General features: G+C 46.7%; 9 protein-coding genes across 9 annotated transcripts; 5 read left to right on the forward strand and 4 right to left on the reverse strand.

The window, feature by feature from the left end:
* The first annotated feature begins 78 nt into the window (after positions 1-78).
* LY89DRAFT_604283 (phosphatase methylesterase) lies at positions 79-2,277 on the forward strand. Its single transcript, XM_018210349.1, has 4 exons — positions 79-189; positions 237-688; positions 738-1,573; positions 1,620-2,277. Exons 2-4 carry the CDS (start codon positions 444-446, stop codon positions 1,784-1,786), a joined length of 1,248 nt encoding a protein of 415 aa, XP_018078347.1. The 5' UTR covers positions 79-189; positions 237-443; the 3' UTR covers positions 1,787-2,277.
* Positions 2,278-3,084: 807 nt separating this feature from the next.
* Positions 3,085-3,691, reverse strand: LY89DRAFT_679257 (uncharacterized protein). Its single transcript, XM_018213833.1, has 2 exons — positions 3,430-3,691; positions 3,085-3,331 (listed from the first exon to the last, which is right to left on the reverse strand). Exons 1-2 carry the CDS (start codon positions 3,509-3,511, stop codon positions 3,177-3,179), a joined length of 237 nt encoding a protein of 78 aa, XP_018078348.1. The 5' UTR covers positions 3,512-3,691; the 3' UTR covers positions 3,085-3,176.
* A 1,029-nt stretch (positions 3,692-4,720) lies between these two features.
* LY89DRAFT_727044 (uncharacterized protein) lies at positions 4,721-5,223 on the forward strand (the record flags this gene model as incomplete). Its single annotated transcript, XM_018219112.1, has 2 exons — positions 4,721-4,800; positions 4,848-5,223. The coding sequence occupies 2 exons, from the start codon at positions 4,721-4,723 to the stop codon at positions 5,221-5,223; spliced, it is 456 nt and encodes a 151-aa protein (XP_018078349.1).
* Positions 5,224-5,557: 334 nt separating this feature from the next.
* On the reverse strand, positions 5,558-7,051 carry LY89DRAFT_679259 (P-loop containing nucleoside triphosphate hydrolase protein). The gene is made up of 4 exons (XM_018213834.1): positions 6,897-7,051; positions 6,766-6,844; positions 5,922-6,716; positions 5,558-5,874 (listed from the first exon to the last, which is right to left on the reverse strand). Exons 1-4 carry the CDS (start codon positions 7,010-7,012, stop codon positions 5,710-5,712), a joined length of 1,155 nt encoding a protein of 384 aa, XP_018078350.1. The 5' UTR covers positions 7,013-7,051; the 3' UTR covers positions 5,558-5,709.
* An 846-nt stretch (positions 7,052-7,897) lies between these two features.
* Positions 7,898-8,641, forward strand: LY89DRAFT_727046 (uncharacterized protein; the record flags this gene model as incomplete). Its single annotated transcript, XM_018219113.1, has 3 exons — positions 7,898-8,005; positions 8,056-8,555; positions 8,605-8,641. 3 exons carry the CDS (start codon positions 7,898-7,900, stop codon positions 8,639-8,641), a joined length of 645 nt encoding a protein of 214 aa, XP_018078351.1.
* A 248-nt stretch (positions 8,642-8,889) lies between these two features.
* On the reverse strand, positions 8,890-10,187 carry LY89DRAFT_572141 (FMN-linked oxidoreductase; the record flags this gene model as incomplete). Its single annotated transcript, XM_018208626.1, has 2 exons — positions 8,890-9,971; positions 10,022-10,187. The coding sequence occupies 2 exons, from the start codon at positions 10,185-10,187 to the stop codon at positions 8,890-8,892; spliced, it is 1,248 nt and encodes a 415-aa protein (XP_018078352.1).
* Positions 10,188-10,347: 160 nt separating this feature from the next.
* On the forward strand, positions 10,348-12,175 carry LY89DRAFT_679261 (putative inorganic pyrophosphatase). Its single transcript, XM_018213835.1, has 6 exons — positions 10,348-10,898; positions 11,007-11,036; positions 11,089-11,178; positions 11,231-11,574; positions 11,622-11,705; positions 11,757-12,175. The coding sequence occupies exons 1-6, from the start codon at positions 10,716-10,718 to the stop codon at positions 11,896-11,898; spliced, it is 873 nt and encodes a 290-aa protein (XP_018078353.1). The 5' UTR covers positions 10,348-10,715; the 3' UTR covers positions 11,899-12,175.
* LY89DRAFT_633769 (mitochondrial ribosomal protein L44) lies at positions 12,027-12,809 on the reverse strand. Its single transcript, XM_018211357.1, has 3 exons — positions 12,726-12,809; positions 12,469-12,673; positions 12,027-12,405 (listed from the first exon to the last, which is right to left on the reverse strand). The coding sequence occupies exons 2-3, from the start codon at positions 12,647-12,649 to the stop codon at positions 12,290-12,292; spliced, it is 297 nt and encodes a 98-aa protein (XP_018078354.1). The 5' UTR covers positions 12,650-12,673; positions 12,726-12,809; the 3' UTR covers positions 12,027-12,289.
* A 29-nt stretch (positions 12,810-12,838) lies between these two features.
* Positions 12,839-14,251, forward strand: LY89DRAFT_776199 (Sec20-domain-containing protein). Its single transcript, XM_018222021.1, has 2 exons — positions 12,839-13,214; positions 13,265-14,251. The coding sequence occupies exons 1-2, from the start codon at positions 12,922-12,924 to the stop codon at positions 14,223-14,225; spliced, it is 1,254 nt and encodes a 417-aa protein (XP_018078355.1). The 5' UTR covers positions 12,839-12,921; the 3' UTR covers positions 14,226-14,251.
* The last annotated feature ends 5,085 nt before the right edge of the window (positions 14,252-19,336 follow it).

A 19,336-nucleotide genomic window follows, 5' to 3' on the forward strand; every position in this document is an offset into this window, starting at 1 on the left:
AATCAACGTACAAAATGTGAGCGAAACAGGGTGGTGGTTACAATGTCATGTACAAGAGAGATATGTTGATCTGTCCAACGATAAGGAGAGCGAGTGGTGTGGAAATGAAGTGCAACGTGAATTCTCGATGGTCAATCTTTTGCATCTCGGACCAGCATTGAAAAGATGCACGTTAGTCACCCTTGCCTTGTGAGCCTTGCCCCCCAGCCTCCAGCCCCCTTGCTGAAATGTCCAAGCTCCTCACCCCACTTCGCCTAGGCGAGACTGCCATGTTGATGGCATGGCCTCGACTGTCAAAATATTTACCAACATTCAGGGCAATGGAAATATTTCCTTGACTCAACTATCACCCATTGAGGAGCCTCGCAACCCTATTCTTGTCTACATTCATCGCATATGTTGCAATCTCAGATGTTACATTACGCAAGAGAACATCGACCAATATGAGTGATCTCCAACGCGCATTTGCCAAAGCAAAGCTCTCAAGCTACCCCGCCACTATGCCTCCTACAATACCGCCCTTCATAGAAGCAGATGAGGAAGAAGAGGAGACAGGTCACTTCGACATTGAATCTGCAGAGCTGCCCCACGATGACGACTCCTCTTCTGCTTCCTCTGCATCTTCTGCCTCCTCGACTGGTACAATTATCCCTTCGCAGAACCAGAAGTTATTCGCAAGACCTCAAGGGTACGGACTCATCCTGTCCAGCATAACAATAGCTAACCACATACCCTAGATCCCCAAATAAAAGAACAATGGACCAAATTCCCTGGACTACCTACTTCGAACGAGAGCTCTTCCTCCCATCTCCCTCTGCCGACACAACAATAACCCACCACGTCTACCTAACCTCCCCCATCGGTCCTTCGGCTCCTCTCTTCATAACCCATCACGGTGCCGGTTCCTCTGGCCTCTCCTTCGCAGCCCTCACATCCGAACTGCGAAAACGTCTCCCCAACGCTGGGATCCTCTCCCTCGACGCGCGCGGTCACGGCTCCACAACCATATCTCCATCACAAGAGACTGAGATCCTAGATCTGAGTCTAGAAACTCTTAGCTCCGATTTATTGACCGTGATAGAGAGGACAAAACTACAAATGGGATGGGAGACCATGCCTCCCTTAATCCTGATAGGCCATTCACTAGGCGGAGCAGTTGTCACGGATGTTGCCAAGAGTGGAAAACTAGGAAATTCGTTATTGGGCTACGCTGTTCTGGATGTAGTAGAAGGATCAGCAATCGATGCCCTACAAAGCATGCAAACCTACCTTTCTACCCGACCTGCTGGTTTCCCTTCCCTGGAATCAGGTATAGAATGGCATATCCGCTCTAGAACAATTCGAAATTCGATGAGTGCTAGAACGAGCGTGCCGGCTTTGTTGAAACATGATTCTGAGATCAGGAGTTCGAGGAGTTGGACGTGGAGGACGGATCTAGCAGCTACGCAGCCATTCTGGGAAGGATGGTTCATTGGACTTAGTAAGAAGTTTCTTGAGGCGAGGGGAGGGAAGCTGTTGTTGTTGGCGGGAACGGATAGATTGGATAAGGAGCTTACGATCGGGCAGATGCAAGGTTAGTTTCTCTTCATTGTTGTCTTTTCGAAACTAATATGATGCAGGCAAATATGCACTCCAAGTCTTCCCTGAAGCTGGACATTTCATCCACGAAGATCTTCCTGAGAAAACGGCAGTGGTCATTGTGGATTTCTATAAAAGGAACGATAGAAGTGCTCTAGTCCTTCCGCCCAAAGTATCAGACATGCTTCGAGCTGGGAAAAAGGTGTAGAGCGGGGAAGAAGGGTCATTACAAGACTGCACTATGTGTGATTATAATGTCACATGTCCAACCTGGCTCAAGAAGAGAAGAGACTATACCGGTTCCAGGTGCTGGTTCTGGTTTCGCAGAGCCAGAACAAGGGAGTGGCAGCCTAGACACTACCGACCTTGACACCAGAATGAGACGAATGAGGAGGCTTGACTGGCCTTACCTCGCTCGAATTCAAGGTCAAGACGATAGAGCAGCTTCCATAGAGGATAGCTCATGAATCAGCTCGTCCATTGTATATCAACGCGATGAACTTAGGAGATAAGAGTAATTACGATCTCAAACAAATCGAAATAAACATTCTTGACAATAGACTGATTCTCGCTAGCAACATATCATTCTACATGCATTGTCCAGCCACCGTCTTGTTGTCTGCCCCCTATATCAAGCGAGCGCCTAAACTAGAAAGAACCAAGATTTCGATTAGACCATAAATGTAGCCTCGTTTGGCGAGTGAAAGGATGCTAAGCTCATCCATACTGCATGGAGTCATGGATCAGCGAACAAAACCTATTCCTGAATACAAACTTTCAAATACATATAAGCTCCTGTACAACTTGAATTGCAAACCAAAACATCCGTGAACAACAGCTCGCCAAAAACGTAAACCCACAATGACCTGTGCTGCTTGCTGAGCAATTGCCATCTTTCTGCAAATATTGACTTTGAGAACCCACCTGAAAACCTGCAGGAAACATTTTCTGGTCTCAGAGGCACTGATACTCCAGCGAGCTGCTACCGACGTGTTGGAATTGCTGAAGTACTCAATATTGACGGTTTAGCAACAGATGGATTGAACAGAAGGAATTTCGTATCGTTTGGGGAGGTGAGCTTTTGGTGGCAAGTACTTACTTGGTAGTGAAAAGTTGAGGAGGATGCTTGGAATGAAAAGAAAGTGATTGGATTGGCGGGGTTCAGAGAAGGTGCTAGGTGTATGAATTAAATAGTGCGGTCGAAGACAATGTCATAGATAGTCTTTTTGAGGTGCTCTTTGCTATCTGTAAATGCCAATCTGTCACGAAGGATGAAAAGAGGATGATATTTTATGGGAAGGAAGCATCGAACGGAAGGAATAAGAGAGTAGAAACAGCTCGATTGAGGTCGTAAGCAAGTCTGCGGCATGACCATGCTTCATGCATCACCATTTTGACGTAGCTTAAAATCCATGATTTGTATTTCCTAAAGCACCGAATTGACCCCCCAACAACCTCAACACTCAAGAACATCCATGTAATAATGAACCTTCCACTGTCCCCCAAACGCCGAAAACAATGAACAATCATCAGATCCTCATTTCGTTACTCCGCAGCCCCTTGGTATCTCCCCCACATGCCCCTTTTCTCTCACAATCTTAGATGATGCAGCAATCGCAAGGCAGAGGACATGGGATGATAAAGCAGAATCGTCCTGGACACATGCCTCCACGGTCGCCACCGCGGATGCGCATCTCTTGGTCTTGAGACTCCTTTGCTTGTGCGGGAGTGGTGGATTGGGAAGGGTTGAGAGCTGCAATTGGTGCGTTAGCATTGGTACATAGTGAATATGAAGCTGGAGGTGAAGTATAATGAGGAATAGGATAGGTAGAATGGATCTGCGAGACGTACTCATTGATTGAGGAGTGGTGGGCGGAGTTGTTTGGAGGTTGGCTTGAGGGGTAGTGGATTGGTTCTCGTTGGAGGGAGACATCTTGGATTGAATACTTGAGATATGTGTTTCGAATTGATCTGGTCGATGAATCGTAAATTGTAAGAACGAGGAACGAAAGTCTTGTTGTCAGATGTTCGAGATGTTTGATAAAGTTGTGGTGGTTGGTGGTGAGACAAAGCTTCCACGCAACCCAACGTCACTGACAGGGGTTGTGCCAAGGATCAGTAGCCTCATCTGTTCACAGCACTGTCAAGCTCCTTTCATCATTCCTCTGTTCGTCTCAAGTGAATTTATGAACCAAATTTATGAAACGAATAAAAGACTCCTCTGCGATGCCGATGTAGCTGAGCCTTCAGAACCACAGCCTATCCTTCTCCACATAGTCATGCGCTCGAATAGGCGGGCTATTCATTCAACGACTTTGTGATCACTTCTGTACCAGTTACTCTACTTATTGCAATATTTTGTTCCTCATCATTGCAGTGCAATTATTTCAAGGTTTGGAAGACTTTGGACCAACGCAGTCCAGGAGATTCATTGTCTAGCACAGTTGCAGGCAATTCAAACTTCGAAGATAGAATGCTTGAAAAGCTGGCTCCTCACTTTCTAGGGGTCTAGCTCGCTTTTCTATTCCCCAGTGGTATTATCAGTTATGACTCTCAGTACTATTACTATCTACTTTCACGTTGCGCGCTGTAAGCAATACTCGGATTTTCTACATCTGAATTCTTTGTCCTTGAAATCGTCAGCCAAGAAGGCACAGTTTGTGAGTCCAGTATTGTTTTACGTAAGTTGTCAGATTTCAAAATATACAGTAATCGATTGTCAGCAGCAACCTTATTCAAAATAAGATTTCCAATCAGCATCGTTTGTTATCCAAGCACTTTCAGCTCAGCCCCATAAGTTAAACTTGATCGGACATAGTGCCATTTTAGTTCACAAGGCTGACAGGTCGCAAGGCCAATCTCCTCGGCTCATCCCTTGAAATTCACGTCAAAAACATCGTCAACGGCTCATATCGCCAAGGCTACCATGATGCCAAGTCCTGCTGTGCCTCTTCAGGCACTTTGACCAGCACTACGGAGATTTGCTCGTGGTAAAGAAATACGGGTTGCTTTATAAAATGGTCACTCCACCCTCTCGTGCAATTTTCACGATGTTAAGTTTCGAACATTAAGTCACCAGTCTTTCATTTCGTCAAAATAAGATCAAACTTTCTTCACTTAGTACTTTCAACCCATCCTCAACATGCACTTTAACTCCCTCCTCGTCCTCACAGGACTTCTCTCCACCCTCTCCCTCGCTGACCCAATCCCTCAATCCCCAGCGTTCGTCCCTCCCCAACCCAATCCAAATCCCTACTAACTTCCCCCAGACAAACCACTGCCCTAGCAAATGACCTAGAATCCTACATCGTCGCACTCGCCACTGACACCGCATTCCTCTCTTTCGCCTCCGCTCTCCAAACCAACGCCGCCCTCTCCAGCTCAGTCTCCAGCTTTGAAGCCTCGATGTCGTCTCTCATCACCCACCGCCAAACTCCAACCGCTGGGTACATCAGCGCCGCACCAACCGACGCCCAGACCCTTCTGAGCAGTATTTATAGTGTGGAGTATCAGATGTTGAGTGATAATGGATTCTTGGCTACCAGTTCATCGAAAGCGGCTGCGCCGACGCAAGGTGTAGGGAGTCGGGTTAAGGTTGCGGGAGCTGTTGCTGCGGGGTTTGTTGGGGCTGTTATTGCATTGTAGAGGTGGTACAGTGGAGACTGTGAGGTGGAGGGAGGAAGGGACGGATAGGGAGTTTTGATTTTGGGATTATACCCCTCTGTTGCAATACGGAAGCTTTGGTTTCTTAGTACAAGTGTAGATGAAGAGCAATGTCTAATTTTTATGCTTGGCATTTTCACCAGCCTGTGAAGTGTAAAACGTGAATATGCATCAGAATAGTCCCACAATATCCTGCAAGAGAAGTGAATAGTGGCTGAACACTAATGTTCGAACATCAACTGCAGTTTCATAAACAAGTGCTTGGGACTCAACTAGGACCAAGAGTCACGGGAAATCGAGTTGTTAGAAGAATTATCTTTGATTCAGCTGTATGATATTCGTGTTATTCCTTCATCACCTTCGGAGATCAAGCAATCATCAAATCATATACATCTCAGCTATTTTGATGTCCCGCAGATCCACCCTGAACGCCATATATCCTGCTATGCAATCCCAGTCTTGTCACTACTAAGCTCCTGCAAGAATACCAGATATCCTTAATGCTGAATCAAGAATTGTGAGATGCTCGTCCGAGCCATCCACCAGTCGCTTATCAGCTTCTGAGAAGATGAGCGTAATCTTGTTCTTCTGGTTGTCTGCGATAGCTTCGTCATAGATGATGGCTGGGAATAACTGGACCGATTAGCAGAGTTTACAAACTCCGAGTACTCAAAACATACCTGAGTGATAACTTGTGTGGCACTCCATCCATCAGCAACCATGTCAGTGACCTGCTTCGAAACAGCTTCATACACCAAGCCTCTAGATTTTGGCCGCATAGCCTGGACAAGACCTTCAATAGTAGCATCCGGAATCACACCAGCAATATCCTCCACACTCTTGACCGTAACCAATTTCTCCTCTTTCTCATCCACATCCATCTTGTCCTCCTCCTCCTCTCCATCATCCCCTACCGCACCCACCAACCTCGCCGCACTCTGCAAAAAAGTAATCGCCTTCCTCAAATCCCCCTCCGAGCACTTAATCAACATATCCGCCGCCCCATCCTCCAACCTGACCCCCTCCTTCCTCGCAATATCCTCCACCCTCGCCCTCGCATTCCCCTGATCCAAACTCTTAAACCGGAACTTCGAGCACCGACTCGCCAACGGATCGATAATCCTCGTCACATAATTACAAATAAGACAAAACCTCGTAATCTTACTATACGTCTCCATCGTCCTCCTCAACGCGCTCTGCGCATCCTGCGTCATCGAGTCCGCCTCATCCAATATAATGATTTTATAAGGGGGACAGGGGTACTGGGCTCGTTGGGCGGCGGTCGGCTGCGCGAGTTGCATTCGTGCGAAGTTTTTGACTTTCTCGCGGACGATGGATATTCCGCGTTCGTCGGAGGCGTTGAGTTCCAGGACGCGGGTTTTCATTAGTTCGGGGCCGTAGAGCTCCTTTGCGAGTGCGAGGACGGTGGATGTTTTTCCTGTGCCTGGGGGACCGTAGAAGAGCATGTGGGGGAGCTGGAACGGTCAGTTCTATTCCTTGGGGTCAAGCTAGGCAGAGACATACATTGGAGGACTGTAGAGTTCGTTGTAGGACGGTGATGGTGTGATCTTGAGCTGTGACATCCGAGAGATTCTTCGGACGGCTGTGCATCTTTATTAGCAGATATCTAGAGCTTTGTAGATATTGTCCCATACTATTTCTCAACCCATGGTTGCATTCGATTCGTCTCTTTCGCAGCAGGGGCACTTTTGGAAGAGCCATTGGTAGCAGCAGCTTCCTTGCGGGCCTTGAGGTCGAAAAAGCTCGCCATGTTCGGTTGCAGGTTCAATGTGCTTGAGGTGATTTTCTGATGAGTCCGGATTTTGGAAGACGCGTTGAAGCGCGTCGACATGGGTGGGCACTTTACGCGAGGTGAAGGCTGTGCGGCGAGGCTACCTACCACTGTACGACAATGCTTTAGACTTCTACAGATCTTTGGCTTTTTCAAATGTACAATTGCACTTAACTGAGAACTCTATTGTTCGTCCCGTTCTCGATACCCGAGATTCTCTTGACCGGACTCGTTGTGGAAAATAGAGTCGAAGCAAGTGACTTCGCGGGTATCGACAATCAAGAACTTGACATTGCACAAGAATTCACTGTAAAAGAGATACGTACAATAGGCTATTTAGCATCAGTATGCACAAGTGAGGAGTTGTCTACCTGTAGGCTACGTATTCCTGTCAATTCTGTACATACATCTAAGCTTTAGTGCCGAGTGTCTGACACACGACTACAACATTTAATACCTGCATGTTCTCTCCCGTCAACCGACAATATAATAATATCTCAACAATGTGAACATTTAAATCAAGTTGGAACCTTCAAATTGGTAAAAGTTTAAAGATGTTCCATGAGTGGCGAAGAAAGCTCTCTTATCAAGCCACTTTCCTTCAAAACTTCTCAAACCCCCTCCAAGCACTTGGCGACTTTTCTCCTTTCATATAAGAAAAACCAAAAATACTGCAGTAGTCTTTGATTGCAATGGGCTCATTACCCCGCCACCGGTGCCATGTGGCTCGTGATGCACAGGTGATCCCGCAAGTCCTGGATACTTAAATGGCAGTCGCTATCCTCCCACAAGCGAAATCTTGAAAGGAGACATCTCTCAACTACAGACCTTCAAGATTAGATACCTTGAACATCAACATTCAAGATGGATATGGGAACTTCCACAACGGCGATGACCGCCACAGCAACTGGTAGTGCCGCTGCCGCTACATCCTCAATGGCAATGTCAATGGGAGGAGACTGTCAGATTTCCGTAAGTATCTCTCATTGTCCCACCTTCATCCAGCACTAATCCACAACCAGATGCTATGGAACTGGTACACAATCGACGCCTGTTCGCTCCCCGTCTGTTCTCCACAAATGAAAGCTCACAAATCCAGGTTTCCTCTCCAGCTCATGGCACATCACCGCGGCATGTTCGCCGGCTTCTGCATCGGTGTGATCTTCCTCGTCGTATGCCTCGAGTTCCTCCGTCGACTGGGTAAAGAATACGACCGCTACATCCTTCGCCAGTACCAACGCTCATATGTGCCAATCTCTGTCAATTCTTCCCCTGCGCCAGAACAACAAGCGTGCTCGTCCAAAGCTGCTGGGTCGAATGGAGCCAGTGCGATGGTAGTCCCGCCTTTCAAACCACATATCTTGCAACAGATTGTAAGGGCGACGTTGCATATGCTGCAATTTGCTGTGGCGTATTTCATTATGCTGTTGGCGATGTACTACAATGGGTATATCATCATTTGCATAATTATCGGGGCTTGGATTGGGGCCTTTATATTTAGCTGGGAGACGGTTAGCTTGAGGTATGTTATGCCTTCAGGAATTGCGACGGTTTGTAGCTGACTTCAGTAGTGGTCCTCAAGAAGAGGTAACTGTTTGCTGTGGATGAAAAGAGGTGCAGATATCAGGTGGTTTCGATGATGATTGTAGTCAAATCCACAATCAGAGGGTTTATTGGTGTAAATAGTCAAGTAAATGTGAAAGGTTTATGTACCTCTATTTCGGTGTGTGTATCTACCACCAACGCCACGCAATGCCTAAGTTGAGATTACCCCATATAGCTTGGTAACCATGACGCCGTTGAAAGGATTCTTTTCTCGATGCATTCCTTCATATCAGCTGTTGAAATTCAAGCATTCAGGCTATGGCCAGGGTAGGTTGTTGACTTTGCACACCTCTGTCTGAAAGTGGCTTCTTATCAGATCTTTGCTTCCCTTGTTGTCCACCAGCTGCTAGAGCACTCTTGTTCTTCTTGTTCTTGTTCTTTCTACCTTGATATTCGGTGTCCGGAGTGATTCCAAGCTTTTCATCGACCTCTTTCGCTTGTGATTCTAAATGCTCGAGGCCTAGAATCTTGCAAGCTTGGTGGTAACTCTTGCTCATGGTGACTTCTCGATACTCAGGTCTCTTGCCAGGAATGAGATGGTTAAGAAGGTATTTCGTGTTGCCCCAGCGGTTTTCGACTTCCAGGCATGTCTTCAGATATTGCTCGACGACTTGGTTCCATGAAGCCAAGCCTCCGTCTGCCTCACTTCTGAAACAGCTTGAATTTGTCTCTGCTGCAGTAGCAATCATAGCACCATCTACACCGAATTCAGCAATAAGTTGCTCAGCTTGTGCTCGATTTTCAACGTCCCCATTCATCAAACAAGCCACTCCGGTCTCTCTGCAAATGCCCGCAATCATTCTCAGTTGTTCCCGAATCGCCTTCTCTCTTGGCCTCATGGGAGTCGTCCGACAATGGATTGTCAATCCAGTGATGCCAGTGGCACAGAGTTTTCGGACCAAGTACTCAGTCTTCTCTGGGGTTTCCAGAAGTCGAATCTTGACACTGATACCAATCTCGAATTCTGGTACAATATCCCTAATCAGAGCTTCCAAGATGGCGCATAACTTGTCTGGAGTCTGCAGAAGTGCAGCACCCATACCACCGCTTGTACTGAACGGCTTTGGACATCCAGCATTCACATCGATTCCAGCAACATCTCCTGCGACAATCCGCGCAGCCTGAACAGCTCTTTCTGGGTCTGAAGTACCAATCTGGAATATGAGGTGCTTCCCTTCTCTCTCTGGGTGAATGCGATAGATGAGACTTTCGGGCTGGTCTTTTCGCGGGTCTTTCGCGCCGTGTGAGGGCAGTCGAGTAAAGTCGATCGTGGAGAGGGCTTCATTGACCTTTCGTGTCGTTCCGATCATTGATCTATCCACAGTCTCAGGACCTGCCAAAATCGTCAGTAGGAGTATAAGAAGTAGATTTCAAAATACTCACCCCACACCAGGTCTGCTCCATAATGAAGGGCTAGCAGTCGAGAAGGAAGCTCTCCACTACGGACCATAGGTGCCAGAACAAGTTTGCCTCTGTAATCCACTCCATTCCGAGGAATGGGAATTTTCTTGGTGACGGATGTCATGATTGTGGAAATGAAACGCTGCATAACATGGCACAGGAAAGGAAAGAGTGTCGAGGAGAAATATTGAGAAAGTTGTCGCCGGTTTACTCATTCATCAAAAGTCGTCCCGATAGCGAGCTTATCACCATGTGATCGCAATAGAAATGTCTCTCCCTGCTCCTGCTCGGGTGACGGGAATCACTGCATCGGCATCTCGAGCTACCTAGGTCTATCAGTAGTGAGTGCCGGAGGAAAAGCCAATTGCGGGATCGCAGTTGGAGATATTGAATTCCAGCCTGTATGTCCTTCAGATCTATACATATTCGGGCATCAATTCACGGGACCTCCCCTTGGATTCAACACATTGGACATTCACCGTTCCTGCCGTCCCTGTCCCAAAATCTGCAACTGCAGGTCTCGTTCACCACACTGGCGCTCCGCACAAAACAGATAGCTCGTCACTTGTCGGGCTCGTCTTCTTCTCCCCACAATAACTCGCCTTCTTTCAACAACAATACCACAGATCCTTCCTCCTCTCGTTCCCCTCAATTAAGTCGACGACTTTCGACCAAAATGGCTTCCGAGTACAAGACTCACAAGGTCGGAGCTCCTAACACTCTGGCACACCGTGTCTACATTGAGAAGGATGGAAAGATTATTTCCCCTTTCCATGACATCCCTCTTTATGCGAACGAGCAACAGACCATCTTGAACATGGTTGTCGAAATTCCTAGGTGGACCAATGCCAAAATGGAGGTATGTTGACAATCTCACCCCGCCATGCGATCCTCAACTTTGACCCCTCATTCTCACCGCATCTTCAAACTTTGGATAAGAAATCTGCTAACTTGTTCCATGTGAAAGATCTCCAAGGAAGAATTGCTCAACCCAATCGTGACTTGCACCATTCACTGCACATTCGAATATCTACTAACTCATACTTCAGAAGCAAGATGTTAAGAAGGGCAAGCTTCGTTTCGTTCGAAACTGCTTCCCACACAAGGGCTACCTCTGGAACTATGGTGCCTTCCCCCAAGTACGATACCCTTCAAAGAAATCTACCGCAGCATACTAATAAGTGTCTTTAGACCTGGGAAGACCCCAATGTTATCCACCCCGAGACCAAGGCTAAGGGCGATAACGACCCATTGGATGTCTGCGAGATTGGCGAGTTGGTCGGATATCCAGGTCAGGTTAAGCAAGTCAAGATTCTCGGTGTTATGGCTTTGCTTGATGAGGAGGAGACTGACTGGAAGGTCATCGTTATCGATGTCAATGACCCACTGGCACCCAAGCTCAACGATGTTGAGGATGTTGAGCGTCACCTCCCAGGTCTCTTGAGAGCTACAAACGAGTGGTTCAGAATCTACAAAATCCCAGATGGAAAGCCTGAGAACCAGTTTGCTTTCACTGGCGAGTGCAAAAACAAGAAGTGAGTCGAAGGTATGGGTACGACAACAAAAAGACTAATGATTACAGGTACGCCACCGATGTCGTCCGTGAGTGTGCTGAAGCTTGGGAGAAGCTTATCACTGGCAAGACGAACCCTGGTGAAGTTTCTGTGTAAGTAGTTCTTGAGCCCCTTTCGAGAAGCCTTCACTAATCTCAACATAGTACCAACCTTACCGTTCAGAAGTCACCAAGCCGAGTTACTCCAGACCAACTTCCTCCCATCCCTGCGAACGAGGACCTTAGGCCAGCCCCCATTGATCCTAGCATCGATAAGTGGTTCTTCATCTCTGGCGCTGCTGCATAAATTCTTCGAACATAGAGGCATTTGTCCAAAATCATGGATTTGAAAGCATGGTTTGCTGGAATGGTACAAAAGTAGCTACGATTGACGCTTAGATGGTTCTTGCGGTGAAATTCAATACATAGTTTCATGAACATACTTCCCAGTGTGCATTCAATGGCTCTTCTGTAAACCTTCACTCTCCTCTTCTTGATTGGATGGTTTTGCTTGTACTTCGTAGTCGGAAATGTTTTCGTAGGTGCTTGAGTCTGTTTCTGTACGTACCAACCATTGTCCGAAATTGTCTAAAGGTACAAAACTTCAACTCTCTCGCCCAACTCCAAACTACAATAGAATCATACATTCAGCCAGTGCGCCTCCCATATGCAATAGTGTACAAATCCACGGCTCCAGCTCAATTGCCATTCAGCTCCTCTTGTCTAGCCAATATTCGTGAATGTCGGTCTACCTCTTCAGTCACCCCCTTGATGCCCAACTTCTCAGCATCAAGCTTCATCTCTTTTCCATCTTCTGTAGGCAACAGTCAGATAATGTGCTGCAGAGAAATTAAGGGCCTTGCAAGATCAAACTTACTGAACTTTAGCTCAACAAAGCTTATCTCTTTCGAAGTTCGTGGTAATAGCCTCGTACTAATCTTCATGCCCCCAGCCCTCGCATTCGGCGGCAGGAAAGACAGAAATAATCGTGCGGTCTTTGCTTTAGGAGAGAATGGGTTGAAGACCGTTGTCACCTCCGTCATGAATCTGGTGATCATCTTGATCTGGAATTGGAGTGAAAGCTGTACTAGCAGATTAGCAGGGTATCTAGATATCCCAAATCGAATTACTTACACCCAAATTATACCAAATGATGCTTAGAATTTGGCGTTGTGAAATATGAAGCTTGAGTCGCAAAATGTACAAAGGATCGGCAAAATTTCGCCGCCGCGTCAGAACCTGGTTCGCAGCCTTGTCTTTCATGCCAGCTTTCCCCAGAAAGAATACAGCTCTTCCTCGACAACTCACAACACCTTGAACTCACCTCAAAATGTCGTTTGAAGCAGTATCAGATCAGCTGAAGATCCTGAAAGAGGTAAATGCGCAATTAAAAGACCTCATCGACCGACTTGCGAATATCAATTTCCAGCCAGGTTCCGTACCGCTGGATGAAGGGGACGAGAATGTTGCCACAGAGCTCACCTCTGAGATACAGCAGACGATAAAAGATCAGGATGAAGATTTTGAGCTACTGTTGGAGGAGGTGCATGATTTGAACTCAGGGATGGATAATAGAGAGGAACTTCTATCGAACGTCACAAGAGCTATTGCGGAGCTCAAATTGTACGTCGAAGCTCGATTGCAGGGGCAGGGAATATCTAACATATCCGCAGATATCAAAGTGCATTCCGCAAAGCCCAAATAACTGCAAAGCGGAAACTCGAAGCAGCACAAAGAGCAGAGAGAGATCTGCTACTACAATCCTACATCGAACCCCCACGAACCAATACCTCCTCACCAGCTCCGGGGCCTGTACCCTCCCGCCGAAGAAACCAGCAAACTGCAACTTTGACAGAAGAAGAGAAGACCGTTAATGCTGCGAGCGATGTGACACGTGCACTGAGACGAACCCACGATATGATGGCCGCAGAACTCGCCCGCTCCCAATTCGCACACGAGACATTGACGGAGTCTACTGCTGCTTTGGCACAGCTTTCGGAATCATATTCTACACTAGATACCTTATTAAGCAATTCGCGGAATCTACTAGGCACTTTGTTGAGGAGTCAGAAGAGTGATACGTGGTATCTTGAAACAGCGTTCTATATCCTGATGGCTACCATAGCATGGCTAGTGTGGAGGAGACTACTCTACGGACCGACGTGGTGGCTTGTGTGGTTTCCGATGAAGATGTTTATCAAAGGATGGATAGGGGTGTTTACTGCTATGGGTCTCGTTGGCGGTTCGAAGCCGGAGAGTGGAGTGAATCCAAGCTTGACTCCTGTAATGGGGCATCACACAGTTGCTCACAGCAGTGGAACGAGAGGGCCAAAGCCTTCTCTAGGCCCTCCTGGAGTTCATCGTGTCAATGTTGGCGGTGGTGGTCGAGGAGCTCCGATGCAGGGCAGTAATAATCCCCAAGCGAGCAAGCAGGAAACTTCGGGGGATAGTATGTCTGAGAAGGTTGGTAGGATCATCGACGAAAGTCGAGAGAGTCCGTTGGGCGAGACTGAAGAAGGTGGAGATAGCGCCCCCAAAGGAGAAGCTGAGATACAGCGTAATCCGAAGAAGCGGATGTGGGAAGAGGAGAGAGAAGCTGGGAAAGATGCCCAGAGGAAGAAGGACGAGCTATAGTAACTCAATCTATCGATAATTACGTCATCTAATCTTGGTACTCTCAGGATTCGATTTCCAAGTGGAGCTAACGATTCATTTTGAAAGAGTGAACAGCAGCAGAGGCCGACGCAGGAGTTCGAGCATCTGTTCACCAAGAGCTCATCGAGTCCTCGTAACTCAGGCCTCTGAGTTCAAGAGCTTATGGAGCCTGATCATATATCTAGGTATATAAAAAGCTCTTTCTTTGACCCCAGAGAGACTCAATGTCAAATCCAAAGACACAATGGGATCTTATGCTCTGGCTTCAAACGACCCACATAACACATTGTATCCATTCACCAAGGACTCAATCCAAGAGGATTTAAATGCCTTGTGCAGAGAAATAACCCAACTGCCGGGTCTCCCTTGCCTTCTTAGTGTTTAGATACTGTCCATATAGTTGACAGCAAAACTTTGGGCTGTTGTCTGATGTTCTGTTGACAACAGTTTCACTCCCACCAATTTCTTGGTCTTCTCCTGCAATACAGCAAAGGACTCTGTAAGCCCATCTTTACCTTTCCACCCAGGCGTCAAGATCAAGGTGGTTTCCGGGTTGGTTCTGTACCGATGGTATGGGGTCAAGTCTCTCATTTAATAGCCAGTGCTCGTCCAGCTTCCTTCCTCCGTCGAACATCGAGCCTTTAGACACCTAAACAAATCCAGAATGTTTTGTTCCACATCGCAACTTGTCGCTGCGGGCGAATCGTTATTTACTCTGGAGTTGAAGAGGTGAATCTGCAGCCTTGTCGTATTTGCACAATTTGCGCAAAACGCGCTGTTCGCGAGATGCGCGCAAACCGCACAATTTGTGCGATTCACGCAATATGCGCAAATCTAAACATTCACTGTGCTCACCCTAAACATCGTCAGCTCCCAATGAGATACGAAAGTATAAGTAGAGAACATCGTGCGCAGTGGCAGGAGCAAGTTTTACATGGATCTTGTCGGCAACGCCAGACCGGAGTCTTGTCCTTCGGTGTATGTGTGTATGATCTATGCACTGGACCCGGAATGTCTTTGGAGTTTGGTTCTGGGATTGTTGTTTGTCACTACTTTTTGATGGGATGTTTGTTGTCACTGTCAATGAACAGTCGTTGTCAAACTATCCTCTTTGTTGCGTCCAATGTATTTTCATCGTCTGGACACGCATAAAAAATCTCTCGCGTTGAGCCTCTAGCTGTATTTTAAAGCTCTTTTCGCTGTCTTTCAGCAAGATAAAGCTTGTTAGAATACTACAGAAACTTGAACTCTAGCAAAGAGGATCATAGTATAGGGAAACACCATGTCGAATTGCTTGGAGCATGTATTTATAGAAGGATGGAAGTTCTGTCTTTGTAGTGGAGTGGTTGCTCCGGTACCCTCCAGTTCTCACTGATTCAGTGAATTCCTCAGTGACGCATCTTTAGCCCTATCTGGCACTTGAAAGCTACGGTTTTTCTTAGTGAATCACCAATCCACAAGGAAATGACGCGATTTTTTCCTTGCGGGTCGGAGACCGACTCAAATTCGAATTCAAAGTATACATACATCACACCAGTTTTCGAGTTGACCACAAATCACCTCCAATCGCAATAGCAAAAACAACAACAATCGCAGGCGCAGTTTACTTGGGACGTGAGAGACATTTTAGTGCTATAAAAGTGTTTCATTACTAGGGATGTCACAGCCATAATCTACACTTTGTAAGACTTCCTCGCATGAGGGGTATTGTACATTTTACAAAAAGAGAGTTTCTTTTTGCTGCCAAGTTTTATTTTCCGCTCTCACCACCATTTCTGTTGCTGTCCACTTCTTTTCTGTAAGCGTAAGGATTGTGTCCCTCTTGTCATTACAAGAATGTCCTGCCAAGCAGCACGACGTCCCCACACCTAAAGCCGGTCTCCTCATGTGATGAATGGAATCGCCGTCGTTGAAGGATTGTTGACTTTTTTGGTCATCTTTTGATTCGTGGGGGCCGTTATAAAGTCACTAGCGTCCTTTTCGAAGCCTTTTTCGTTGAACTCACGCCACAATGATTCACCCACTCAGTGAAGCTTTGTGACTCGAATACAGCTGGTCACTCGATTGATACAACTAGAGGCCCATTGCACTCGCTATTTCCTGCCTAAGGCGCCAGGCAATCGAACATATAAACGCATCTTTCCCCACCTCAAAGAACACAACCTTGACAATCAAGAAAGTTTTGCCTCTCAGGAGGCGCAATCAATGTGCCGGGAGCAGTAGAAGCATATTGCAGCTTGCACTCCTACCTCGTTGTAGTGCTCCGTTTTCAAGCACTGCGTCAAGAAAGCAAGATACATGTTCTTTGCGGAATTCAAGTTTTGCTGTCAAATGATCATTGCTATGCGCCTGATGTCTTGCCATATTCCACTATTGTTTTACTTCTACTGTCAACCATTCTGTCAAAAGTGCACAATTTTATCTTCTTCGAATTCCCTGCGCACTGGACAACGCACATAGCTCATCCTCTTCTTTGATAGAACGGAGACTTGTTGGGAGTCCCGGGCGTACGCTCTACGAATCTCCGAACCTCAAAGCGATTGATCTTGAGGCAGATCCAGTTGCTCAACGTTCTTTTATACTCTTCAGCTCTCGAATTTTGTTCCTTTCTAGCTAGAACAGAATTGAAGTGAATAGGGATTAGACAACTTCGCCTTCAGCCCACTAGTAATTCACTACTAAGAAGTTTTGAGGCTCTCTCGGGGAAAACTTAGATAACAAGAGAGGGGATGAGGTATATAAACCATCAACTCTCCCATCCTGTTTGTCAAAAAATAAGAACAAATTGATGCGCTTGATCAGCAGCGAGTTTCCAGGGGACCAAGTATGTAACTCTCGTGTTACGATCACGGGACTAGTGAACCATGGGCTCGGCAAGCGGGGAATCTCGACCTATGGTGGGCCCTGGGTCACGTGGTGGATCATAGGGGATCATAGGGGATCGAGCGATCCACTACGATCCAGGAAACGGAGGTCCTATATAGCGGCGAGTTGTCACTCACTGGGGAGGAACTCCGTGCTCAACTTGATTAAGTTTTCCTAACTACTATATCATTGCCTTATCTTACTTCATTCACCATACCAACCCACGTGACCTTACCAGGGTAAGGAGAGAGTCGTGACATCTCGCTCACATTCCTAAATGATAATTGGAGCTTTGTTGGTGCTTGAGTGAAATAAGCTAGAGCTTCATTTTCGTGGGCCAAGGAGATTTTTTTTGAACTCCTCAATTGCTGCTAATCTAATTTTTGTTGCCAACTATTCAGAGTTTCTACAGAAACATTCAGGACCATATTGTACTTGCGATTCTTTCAGTTCAAAAGTCTCTCAAATCGGGCGCAACAACTCTCTCCTACAACGAAGCCTCCGCGTCCTGGCAACGTAATCATGCACTGTTGCGACTACTCTCTTTGTGTAAGGAATATTGGTCGGGCCGTAGTGTGTATTTATAGAGCTCCTCTAATCGATTGTGGGTGGGAGTCGGCTCCGAGGTTCACCCGCTCTCCGTTTTCTTGCCTTTCAATCACAGTGAATCTTTGAGCGGAAAGTTTTCATTTGGTGAATGATTGCTCGGTCAAATCTAGAATTTCCGTCCGGCCAAGTTGAATGCCCACTCACTATATAAAGCCTCAACTTCCGTCCGAGTATCTTTCTACAACAGACCCAGATCCCGAGGTTCTTGGACACAAAGTCCTAAAGGAGGGAGCTACATCGGCCAAGAAGTCTCCCGGCGAGCCAGGCTACTGGAAATCTCAGGTTGGCAGATTTCGATGTCGTCTTGTGACAGGTCTGAAAGCCTGAGAACTGATCGTAAAATGTAACGCTTTGTCTCGCCCCACCTTTCTTTCAGTTCAACTTTTGTAGTTGACAGCAGTCACAAGTTTTCACTGTCAAATCGGGACCTTCGATTGTATTCCCAGATACAGGTCCCCGCGCCTGTTTCATTCCTATAGATCAACTTTCCATGAGAGATTACTTTATAGAATCAAAATAGCGAGCTGAGAAGCCCACCCAAAACCAGCTTGCACAAAGACCCGGCGCTGCTAGTAGCCGTGATACCAATGATATAGTTCGGGAAATTCTTGGCAGAATATTTGGTCTTCCCCCGATTCGAGCACTAAAAAGCTCACCTCTACTAGGTACCTAGTGAATAATCCTATCGAGCTTCATTCTCGCAATAAAGCGAAGTATAAAAGCCCCCTCTCCCTCCGCGCTACTCAAACGCGGCTTAAAAAACAGTGTCAAGAGTGATTTACCTGGTGTGTTTGTTTGTGTGCTGAGGGGTGATATCTCTTTTCCTTGTCAAATGTTTGTAATTCTTGGCGGAAGTATTATTATGATTGCTGCAGGATAATTTCCGTCATCGCGGAGCCGTTGTCAAGAGGTGTTAAAGGGAGAGGACGAGAGGTGTTGATGCTGCCATAATCATTAAGTATACCACTATAGGAAGACAGCAGTTGGCAATCACATTTTCCGTGGCGAAGATTCAGTAGCAGTGTGCCCCTTTATGAATCTGATCAATGAATACCAAGGCTTCCGTCTCTTTCATTAACTCAATCCAACCACATTATTCACGACGGTCGTTCCTCAAAGCTTTGAAACCGCGTTTATATCATCACTAGCGCCGTTTTCGAGGCCGGACTCTAGAGGTGAATAGGTGTATGTTGTGACACTAAGCGAAGGAGTCAAACTTGGTGAGATTCAAGCAATTCTTTAGTGGATAAATTCACTTTAGACTCCTGTCCACGTCCATCATCGGCCAAAGAAAAGGCACTAGTGACGATATAAACACCTTTTCTCCCCTCTACACTCTCTAAAGAATATTCGGACACACCATCTATAATAAGGAAACTCTGGTCCGGGTGTGCAGTGATGCCTGGCTACCAAGGTTAGGGTCTGGTTGGGAGATAATGAGCGCATGAAGCAGCTCAGCCAACTTGGGCATCCAACCTCGAACAGAGAAGAGGCAGGAATGACAACAAGATTAATACACTACCGCAGAGCAATAGTATTGTCATTCAAGCATTATGCGTTTGTGGAGTATTTTGGTGCCTGGGAAGAACGTCCATATGCTGCGGCACTCGCGTGAC

This window comes from Mollisia scopiformis (assembly GCF_001500285.1).
Source record: "Mollisia scopiformis unplaced genomic scaffold LY89scaffold_1, whole genome shotgun sequence".
NCBI lineage: Eukaryota > Fungi > Ascomycota > Leotiomycetes > Helotiales > Mollisiaceae > Mollisia > Mollisia scopiformis.

What these genes read in the sequence shown, in the direction of transcription:
- LY89DRAFT_604283 (XM_018210349.1), top strand. Translation starts at nt 444, where the DNA reads ATGAGTGATCTCCAACGCGCATTTGCCAAAGCAAAGCTCTCAAGCTAC. An exon ending in TTATTCGCAAGACCTCAAGG is followed by an intron (nt 689 to 737) that starts GTACGGACTCAT and finishes CACATACCCTAG; the next exon opens with ATCCCCAAATAAAAGAACAA. An exon ending in TACGATCGGGCAGATGCAAG is followed by an intron (nt 1,574 to 1,619) that starts GTTAGTTTCTCT and finishes AATATGATGCAG; the next exon opens with GCAAATATGCACTCCAAGTC.
- LY89DRAFT_776199 (XM_018222021.1), top strand. Translation starts at nt 12,922, where the DNA reads ATGTCGTTTGAAGCAGTATCAGATCAGCTGAAGATCCTGAAAGAGGTA. An exon ending in GCTATTGCGGAGCTCAAATT is followed by an intron (nt 13,215 to 13,264) that starts GTACGTCGAAGC and finishes ACATATCCGCAG; the next exon opens with ATATCAAAGTGCATTCCGCA.
- LY89DRAFT_679257 (XM_018213833.1), bottom strand. Translation starts at nt 3,511, where the DNA reads ATGTCTCCCTCCAACGAGAACCAATCCACTACCCCTCAAGCCAACCTC. An exon ending in CACCACTCCTCAATCAATGA is followed by an intron (nt 3,332 to 3,429) that starts GTACGTCTCGCA and finishes CACCAATTGCAG; the next exon opens with CTCTCAACCCTTCCCAATCC.
- LY89DRAFT_679261 (XM_018213835.1), top strand. Translation starts at nt 10,716, where the DNA reads ATGGCTTCCGAGTACAAGACTCACAAGGTCGGAGCTCCTAACACTCTG. An exon ending in ACTATGGTGCCTTCCCCCAA is followed by an intron (nt 11,179 to 11,230) that starts GTACGATACCCT and finishes AAGTGTCTTTAG; the next exon opens with ACCTGGGAAGACCCCAATGT. An exon ending in GGCGAGTGCAAAAACAAGAA is followed by an intron (nt 11,575 to 11,621) that starts GTGAGTCGAAGG and finishes TAATGATTACAG; the next exon opens with GTACGCCACCGATGTCGTCC.
- LY89DRAFT_633769 (XM_018211357.1), bottom strand. Translation starts at nt 12,649, where the DNA reads ATGATCACCAGATTCATGACGGAGGTGACAACGGTCTTCAACCCATTC. An exon ending in CTTTGTTGAGCTAAAGTTCA is followed by an intron (nt 12,406 to 12,468) that starts GTAAGTTTGATC and finishes TGTTGCCTACAG; the next exon opens with AAGATGGAAAAGAGATGAAG.
- LY89DRAFT_679259 (XM_018213834.1), bottom strand. Translation starts at nt 7,012, where the DNA reads ATGGCGAGCTTTTTCGACCTCAAGGCCCGCAAGGAAGCTGCTGCTACC. An exon ending in GAACTCTACAGTCCTCCAAT is followed by an intron (nt 6,717 to 6,765) that starts GTATGTCTCTGC and finishes TGACCGTTCCAG; the next exon opens with CTCCCCCACATGCTCTTCTA. An exon ending in CCACACAAGTTATCACTCAG is followed by an intron (nt 5,875 to 5,921) that starts GTATGTTTTGAG and finishes TAATCGGTCCAG; the next exon opens with TTATTCCCAGCCATCATCTA.